Source organism: Aulonocara stuartgranti, assembly GCF_965226115.1.
Source record: "Aulonocara stuartgranti genome assembly, chromosome: 17".
Classification (NCBI taxonomy): Eukaryota; Metazoa; Chordata; class Actinopteri; order Cichliformes; family Cichlidae; genus Aulonocara; species Aulonocara stuartgranti.
Window position 1 is genome coordinate 23,411,262 of NC_138953.1, and position 9,896 is coordinate 23,421,157.

General features: G+C 40.9%; 1 protein-coding gene across 2 annotated transcripts in view; it reads right to left on the reverse strand.

Moving 5' to 3' along the window:
• The window catches only part of dgki (diacylglycerol kinase, iota), a 103,240-nt gene extending 93,583 nt beyond the window's left edge, over positions 1–9,657 (reverse strand). For both annotated transcript variants that reach the window (XM_082510604.1, XM_082510603.1), the window contains exon 1: positions 9,162–9,657. In XM_082510604.1, coding sequence (XP_082366730.1) covers positions 9,162–9,385 — 224 coding nt within the window. In that variant the 5' untranslated portion in view covers positions 9,386–9,657. The remainder of the gene's footprint in view (positions 1–9,161) is intronic.
• Positions 9,658–9,896: the final 239 nt, after the last annotated feature.

A 9,896-nucleotide genomic window follows, 5' to 3' on the forward strand; every position in this document is an offset into this window, starting at 1 on the left:
TTGTAAAAATGTCATTAAAAATTATGTGTGCCCATGTGTTTTGTAGCTTATTAAATGCCGCCCTTACTGCATGCAAGGTATTTCTTCTGTTTTGGCCTTTCCCATTTAATTTCCCCAGAGAAAGCCAATGCTATTGAACTGCACTGGGATGTATTGCTCTGTTTTACAATTACTGTAAGTAGAATGACATTAAAGGTTTCTAACTCATAAATATCTCTTTCCTTTAGGCCGTTTCAGGCTGCTGACCGTGTGCATCGTCCATAGAAAACAACTGCAGACACAAAAATCAGAAAGTTAAAAATTCACGAGTGCCTTCAGGAGCTCCGGGTAAGTACATTTGGAAAATCAAACATGCTTTTTCTACTGCAAACTCACATCTTTTTTTTAAGTTTAATTTAAAAAGAATGACAGGTTAATGATAACAGAATTTAAAGCTTGAAGGAAGAAACCAAGATTTCAGCACATAAGCAGCAGCAGGAGCTCCGCTGGTTATAAATATATCAGGGACCTTAAATGCCTTACTCTTACACCAGAAGACAGCTTCATTCAAGTCACCGGGCTTGTTTTATTTTAAGAGCGAGTTAACTTTTATTACTCCGCCTAATGTCACTTCTCCACTGGGTAATAAAATAATTGTCCTATAATATGCCACTGCCACTAATTCTCTCTTTTTCCTGCTTCCTCCTCTTTCATATATACCTCTGACTCTGTATCAAACATTTGCCCATTTCTCTTCCCCTCTATAGCCATTTTTTACCCCTCCTTTCCCCCTCTCCCCTCTGTATTCTGTCCTAATTGAAGGCTGAATAGAGTTTTATATTCTGGCAGTATCAGATGATGAAAGGCCTTTGATCACTGTTTACCCCCGCAGGTGGTACACAGCAGTAGCAACATGAGATACACTCGTATCTTTTTATGTTTTTTTCCTCTCTCCTCCTGCATTTGTGTGTGCCTCGCCAGCCTTTTCTCTCCATCCCTCTCATACACCACCTCGCAGTCAGCCAGTGGACGTGAAACCCGGAGTATATCCTGGACTGCAGACATGCACTTATTGTGATATGCCGTTTGTAAAGCGGGCCGTAAATAGCGGAAGGATAGCGTTGCAACATCCTGTCCTGTGGCGGTTTGTTTCAGCAACAATTCCCACAAAGGCGGCGGTAAAAATCTCACCACACGGTAAAGCTGGGGTGATGAAACAGAGTGTTTGTTTCTTTGTATTTTTGCTTCGGGGCAAACAGGTCACGCTGGCATTTTCTTTGCCTGCAAAGTCAGAGATCACGGCCAGATAGCTGGTTCATCAGCTACAGACTCGAAGTCTTAGGTGGTTGTCAAATAATGTGTGATTCAGCGTTGTCGGCTTCTTGTTAGCGATGACATCCTGGAGTCAAAGAAGGTGCCAGGGGAAGCATTTGACAGCTGGGATACAAACAGTAGATTCTGGGGGTATTTTTAGCCTTGATTTTTTTTAACAGAATGGTAGAGAGCAGACAGAAACACAGGAAGAGAGTGCGAGGGAATGATATGCAGGAAATGGTCCAGGGTGGACTCGACCCCAGGGCCCCCTGCCCCCATGGGTTCCCCAATCAACCAGGTGAGCTACAGTGGCACCCTGAAGACTTGTTTTTATAGAATTTTTCAACTGCCTACTCCTTTAATCAGCTGAATATAATCATACCAAAAATGCAGCACAAGGCAGGCACATCAGACTTTTATTTTATATATATATATATATATATATATATATATATATATATATATATATATATATATATATATATATATATATATATATATATATATATATTTTTTTTTTTTTAGGGGTGCAACGATACACAAAATTCACGGTTCGGTTCGATACTTTGGTGTCACGGTTCGATATTTTTTCGATACAAAAAAAATGTTCATGCCTTTTTAATTTGTCATTTATTAAAATTATAAATATATATTTTAACTCAAAAGTACAGTTTTTAAATTTAACCCTAACCCTTGTGCGTGTTTTTTATTTTGACAGCGAATGCGCACCTGCGGACCACTTATGTGCAGCCCTGGTTATTTAGCTCATCATATCGCAGCCACAGAAATTATTTTGTCCATGAAACCATAAAGCTGCACTTTCTTTTTGCCTTATAGTCTGATTTGTCATAACTTCTCCTGCTGCTTTTACACGCGCACTCACATAAGCTCAGCGATTCTCTGCGCGATCAACCTCTCACATGTTTAAGCTTGCTGCAGGAGATTTCACTTGTCATATGTTTAAGCTTGCTGCAGGAGATTTCACTTGTCATGTTTGCATAGTAAGCTAACGATTAATAAGACAATGTCAGAGGAATTGGTGCACAAATTATCATCACTCACAGATCAGTACTGTCGCTCTCTATACACAGTTCGCACGATTGCAAAGTGAAAGCAAAAAAACAAGCGCAAATTCAAACGCGACTTCAATATGTCACATATTGACAGTGGCTCACCGATGCCAATGACATAATTACCCAGCTACATTTCTGAAAGAATGCAAAAGCATTGACATATATTTTTCCTACAATAGCCCGACGGGCAGGGAAGAGATAGATTTTGGTAGCCCGACTGAAAAAATCGCTAGCTCCGGGACGTCGGGCTAGCGATATTGCGAGCCCTGTATCTGATTGAGGAATCACTCATCTTTGGAAAAGAGAGTTTATTACAGAGAAATGGCTCTTTCCAAAATAAAAGCTATACTATCCGCTTCTTCTGGGCTATATTCTCAGCAGCATAAGGAGAATCATGTGCTAACAGCTGTCTAAATGACTCGGCTAAAGTTAGTAGCATGCTTGTTGTTTTTGTCTTTGCACTAGGATGATGTCGGCGTAAATGTGCAGTCATATTCGTTGTGTTCCCACTAGTGCTTTCAGGTTAATCTCGTTGAAATGACCTTAACGCCACAACACGGCAAATCTCCGTTAACGAGCTACCGCCGATCGCTCCGTGCATGGGGCTAGACGGCCAACACGTTAACGAGCTAACTGCGCTAACACACTAGTTCACACCCATGTAATTGAGCATTGCATGGCACATCCAACATACTGTTTTACTTTAGTGCATGACTCGCTTACCTTCAGGGTCATACGTCACATGAAAACCAAAATAATTCCAAACGCCAGATCTGAATGAGAGTGGGGGAGGTCCATGTTGCTGAGAGCTTAACTTCTGTCTCGCTAGCTTGCCCTGTGCTCTTCCTCCTGACTATGCTGTCTGTGTTGAGCGCTCAGTGGATCTGCGCTCGACAGTGCAGCCTAGGCGGAGTAGTCGAACACAGATTCACTGAGCGCTCAACACAGACAGCATCGTCAGAAGGAAAATTGATAAAATAAATTACAAATGTTGTATTGTTCGATACATATGCGTACCGAACCGAAAGCACTGTATCGAACGGTTCAATATCGATACGAATATCGTTGCACCCCTAATATATATATATATATATATATATATATATATATATATATATATATATATTATGAAAACTCTTCAGATCAGCCAGTACAGTTTCAACAAATTCAAATCTATACTAAACTTTATTTTAAAGTCATTTAAAGAATATAAAAACAACACGCAGAGACCACCAAAAGACGAGCGAAATTCGTAGATACTTTGTAAGTTCAGCAGAATAAAGTAAACACAGATTGTTTTGTGAACACAGACACTGATTTAGCATCAGAATGTATCTGTGTATGTACCATTTTACCCCCTCTCTTCAAAACCACAGACGTTCTTCTGTACTGGAGACTGTTTGCATACACGGAGGCAATTTTCCCCCATTCATATTTGTAAATCTTATCCTTTAGTGCTCTTTTTTCACAGATTTATCAGTGAGTTCTCTCTCAAATGTTCTCATAAGTTACAATAAGGACAAATTAAATTAAAACTGTCATTCCAGATAACATAATAGCTATCTTGTGCAGATAATACAGGTTTGCCTTTTCTGTTTGCTCTTTGGTGAGCCTCAGACACAGAACATTTACATGCCGCTGGCCAGAAACATTAGAGGATAATTAGGGGTTACATATCCAGGGATTTTTCCAGGCTGAGAATTAGTCTTTGGGAGTAGACTACTCGAAAAAATATATAGTTTATATATGAATAAATAAAAGCATAATTAAAAAACTAGTAATCATTTTGCCCTTACTGTCCTTTGGCTCTGACTAACACCTCTTTAATGGTGCAGGGAAAAACCCCAGCATCTCTAATGGCATCATCTTACAATACATATCTCCCACTACGTATTTCAACTATGATGCAGCTCTAAGTTGCAATTAATATTTTATATCTAATCTCAATGTGGCTATCAGTCAGTTGTGGCATAATTAATAAAGTGTTCCAGGAAGACTGCAAATATTGTAGGCATGTATATATGGGCTTTGGGGTGCATTAGGACTTCAGAAAGAGTGCACAGGGATGGAGTGGGGTCATTGTGAGGTCAGGACAGAGGAGATAGAGTCTCATTTTGCTGCTATGAGCACAACTGCCGCTCTGCTAAGGCTCTGCTTTATGGGTTGTGGGAACTGTAGCGGGTTTATATAATTTTATGAGCTCTAATGCCAACTGTGTTGACAGCTAGATAATCCAAAAAATCTATAAATGCAACGCTGACCAACTGCCTGTCACAGATAACCAGGAAGTGGTTGGAGAAACATGTCACTGACTCACTTACAGATTGAGTGTCCAGCCGGCTGACTGACTAGCTAATTAAAGTAATGTCTTACAAACCAACCGGTGCGCTGACTACACAGACACACACAAAGCCGCTGTCTTTTGACAGAGGAAGGGCTGTCATGCAGGCAGATGGGTGAGACATCTAAGAATAGATAAAAGGAGGGACAGCATTCTGGGAACACACACACACACTCACACACACACACAGACAAAGTGTGACGAATGTCTGGCAGATAAGTTACACGTGCCTCATGCTGCCATAAACACACAATACCACAGCTCCTCACATACACTCACACACACGCTGGCTTTGATGTTCAACAGCATAATTTCTCAGCTCTTTCATATTGCCACATATGGTAATTCACTTCTTGGCATTGGCCACTTCAAAGCTATGTAAACCACCTTCTTACAAACCATCTCCCCTGACCGGCTAATTCCATTTCCTGCACATCATGGCTGATTCCACGAAGCAGAAAATTCACAGATTAATCATAGCCTCATCCAATAAGGTCAAAGGTCCGAACAACCCAAGACACGCCACGTTAACCGCCGTGCCAATCTGCCTTTGTCGTGTTGATAGAACAAGGCAGATTTATTTGGTGTAATTAAATATACCAGACTGTATTCTTCCAGTCCAAACATACGACCGACATACTGCGGTGGATTAGAAATACAATAAAGAAACAAACTGTTCTAACTTCAGATGTGACAAAAGAACATCATGCTAGGGAATAAGTGAAATTCCAGCAAAGAGTACCATATACACAGTATAAGTTGTTCATTAACTAAAAAAAAGAAAAAGAAAAAGAAAAAAAATGGCAGGTTTTCTAACCATCTGGCATTTCATTTCCACATTCTTCTTCTCTGAAATACTCGGTGCACAGTAGCAAACAGTGGCTGAGTAACATGAGCCAAATTCTCTGCTTTGCAAACAAAAATAATCCAACTAGGGATTCCAGTGAGGCCATTTACAGTTTATGAGCACTGAATACAGCTACTGGAAGCAGCTATAAAGGGACAGGGTGGACAAGGTCATTATTTGGTTCATCTTTTGTCATTCCACTTTCCTCCCAGAACTTTTACTCTCAATTCCGGTGTAATATTCCAATATACTCGGTATATATTAATCTCTATACAGAGAAATCTGCATTTCTATATATGTAGAATATCTAGGCCAGAGTTTGGGTAAATCTTCTGGTTTCTAGTTGCATTACTCAATCAAGTTTGAGCCAAGTGTCTGATAATCATCATAAAAGAGCAATCACACTTGCCAAAATTTCATCTCACACCAACAACTATCTGTTGATGAATGACAGGTTTTAAGGGTATCGGCATTTATAAAACACAAGATAACCTTACAAGTACTCGTCAGTTGTTCCTGTTGTATAAACTAACTGTATTAGTATATTAACCAGATGAAAACAGGGTAACTAATGCCTAACAACCTAATAAAAACACAGTTAAATTGTTCCCATTTCTTTTTACGTAAAAAAATGTTGCATTTTTAAATTAAACAATCGCCAGCTCCTTGGACTACACCACCTTATTTTGGTGTAGTATGGCAGACCACAGGTCATTACTTAATGAGAGTAGGAACTCCTTATTTTTGGCAAAAATTATGATCAGAATTACTCACAGGCTATGGAAAATTGTGTATTTACTAAACTAAACTGTCTCACATTTAAATTGTTGGGATCTTATCACCTTTGCCAAGACAACAGCCAGCTGCTGTGCATCACTTAAAGCAGGCCAGTTCAATGGGTCCTGAGAGATCTGGAGACAAAAAGCAGCAAGTACCGGTAGTAGTTCTTCCACAGGTTCTTCTATGGAAACTGCTGGGTTTTACCTATCGAAGTCATCTCAGCTAGAGCTGAACCTAACAGCGAGCAAGTTGGTCAATTACACGGGCCTAGAGAAGAGTCAGAAACTGCTGGTCCCTAGGGGAAACGTTTATTCTCTGACCAGTTGTTGCTAGGTTAAACTGGTCCAAAAAAAATGGTGATAACATCAAAAACCTCCCTGAGCTTTCTTTAGTCGCAATCAGATTATCACATTCACCTTTAGTTTCCACAGAAGACACCACTGCATCTGTAAACCCTCACTAACTGCAGTAGTGAAACCAAAAAAAATCGGCGACGAAAAAGGGAAACCTTCAAAGTAAAAGTTAATCACTGCTATCTAGGAGCAACCAAAGCAACCGTAAGAAGGTTTTGGGTGCACCACTTTCACCCAGCGAGAGCAAGCAACCTCCCGCAAACACTCCCCAACCAATCTTTCCCTCGCAACCATTGGTTACCATGGGGTAATTGTTTTCATAATCACTGGAAGCCAAAAGTGTGACTTAAAATAGTTCCGATCAAGCTCTGAACTGTTTTACAGAACAATAAATCTCAAATACTGACTCTTCCTCACAGGCACAAAATGTCTGGAGAAACACCATTTTTTTAAAAAAGTACTACTTATGAACATTTGACTCGCTATATTTGACTCAGTTAAGTGCAATAAAATGGATCCATGTCGAGCAAATAATCAAACACCACCACTTCCTTGACTATCACATAATAATAACACAACTTCTGCCAACTAAGACTTCTGCTGGCTGAACACGATTCTTCACATGACGTCATCCTTTCCTCCGGAGTCCATAAAGCAGACGAGGGTTTGATATGTTCAGTGTACCAAACCCATCAATGCTCCGGTTTACTGCTGCATTTTCTACTGAGGCAACACTTTTATCACAACAAACTACTCCTGCAGTCATAAAATTGGAAAAAGGCAAGCCAGCTGCGGCACTCCCCAGGAAACACAATCTCCTGGAAACCTCACTTAACCAAAGATGGTTTCCCCTCGGAACAGAGACTCCGTAAATGATGACACAATAAACACAAAGGAGTTGTGAGTCTCTGTTGTCTTTGCCTTACACTGTTTAAAAAGATCATGCACACTCCAAACAACAACAACAAAAAATGGGTAATTATCATCTGTCGAATGGATTGTAATAGGATTATTATAATGTACCAGCACTTTTTAAAATGAGATGAATTGCATTCCTCAAAAAAAAAAAAAAGGAATGGTTTATTCAACTGTAATGTGTTTACATGGGGAATATTTAATCTGACTGGGTCATTAATTACTGGGGCAATAAAAGGCTTACAGTAATTATCCTGCACCCCCACCCCACCCTCCACCCAGGTTTAAAAAGAAATAATTTATCAAATGCAGCCATAATTTTTAATTTACAGTTTTTATTCTTTGTGTTGACGAAGACCAAATGTGATTTACAACTTTAAAATGAATGAATTTCAATAGGAGGGGATGTCTCACCATGGAAACCAAGAAAAAGAAGTGGCAATCGGTGTGTTTTCACCCAAAAACATGATATTTTTCTAATCAGAGTAGATTTTATTCCCTTAACTGATCAAAGTAGGTTTTATTGACCAAGCTGTTTTGTGACCTTCAATCTAACCAAGTAGTTTTTAATCCCTAAACAGAGTCATTTTTACTTGATGATTAAAATCTACGAGTCAAAGTGAGGTCGACAGTGCAAGTTGCAAAATGACTCACTCAACCTCTCCTGCAAACCCTCCCACATTCAAAATGTGAACGCCATCGACATCTGAAAGTGAAAAATATTAATTTCATGACACAAATCAGTACATACGAGCACAGAGTCACCAGATTAGAGGTCGTGACCCTTTCTTATCAATTTTCCCAAGCAAAGATTTAATAGTGCTGATGGTAAAAATTATACTTCACTTTATCACACTGCCCCAAATCAGACACAAACAAGTTAGTCGAACACAAACAAGCTGAAATGATTGATTTGACCCCCAACTACAGATCATTTCCAGCAGACACATAAACACAAAGCCTAGACAGAAAGACAGACAGATAGACTGTGTGAACGTGTGGACTTGGGATCTGGCCAGTTTTCACTATCAACTGCAGCTGCCAGTCACACTGGGGTGTCAGGATGCTGCTGGCATTCACGCACGCACGCACGCACACACGCACGCAAACACACACCACAAATCAATACAGCTTCACTCCCTCCCCCTCCTCCACACTGTTCCAGCACCACAGGGACATGCACACATTGTTGTGTATGTAAAATTGTTTTTATCCCTCACTGATGGGGCTAAAATGCCCTGGCTTTTGTGCGCATATCAGTGCTGGGGCTGTCAACAGCAGCATGGTGAGCACAGCCTGGGACAAGGCAGGGTTATCATAACTATGACATGTGAGAATTTAGCTTTTCAGCTATGAGCTGAAGTATGCACCACTCAGTGTGTGTTTATGTTTACAAGATTTAGCTAGCATGGGTGTAATTCTTGCAGCAGCTTTAGCCTTTAACGTGTAACTTAAGCACGAGGAGAGTGAAGTATAGGCGCAAAGACATAATAAATGCACAAACATATCCTTCTCGAACCAGTATCCTTCCCCAGCATCCTCCCAGCTATCCCACTCACCGATACGACGTCTGTTTTCTGAACGCCAGTCCCCTTAATTTCTCCTCCAGAGTCTCTTGCTCCATGTCAGGCAGGCTACTGAACGTGTCGCTGCAGCAGCCCACGGCAGCCTCCTCCGAGCCGGCTCCGGACTCCGAGTCACCCCCGTCAGCTCCGAGAGAGGCCGGGCGCCCGCTTAAGCCCCCCGCCGCCGGGCTGGTGCGATCCTTCGCTTGGGGGTCCATGCTGGTCGCTCCTCGCGGTGTCACGCCGCGCTGGACCCCCTCTCCTCCGGGTACTGAGAGGACGCGGATGCCGGCGGTGAAAAGGAGAGTCTAACTACTCCGGCGTGATAATAAATTTTAAAAAAAAAACGTAACGCTGAGAGCGGCTGTGTGGGCTTTGACCGCTGACCGCCTTTATATACTGCAGCCGAGCACGGCAGCACGCGCAGCCGCCTGGACAGCAGAACGAACTGCACTCACGAGCCCCCCTGACCAACTGGCAGTGAGCTACGTCAAGCTACGCACGCCAGGTAGGAAGTGGGAAAACTTGTCTTCAAAATAAAAGCCCCCAAACTTTTTTTAAACGAAACATTTTTATGTGACATTTGATATTTTAAAAAATAATATTATAATAATTCATTAAAAAATTAACCATCGTCTTTTTATGTCATAAAATAGTTATTTATACATAGAGCAGTAAGGTTTTTTGCTTGTTTGTTTTTTTTTTTACTATAGTTTTGTGCCCGCCTTT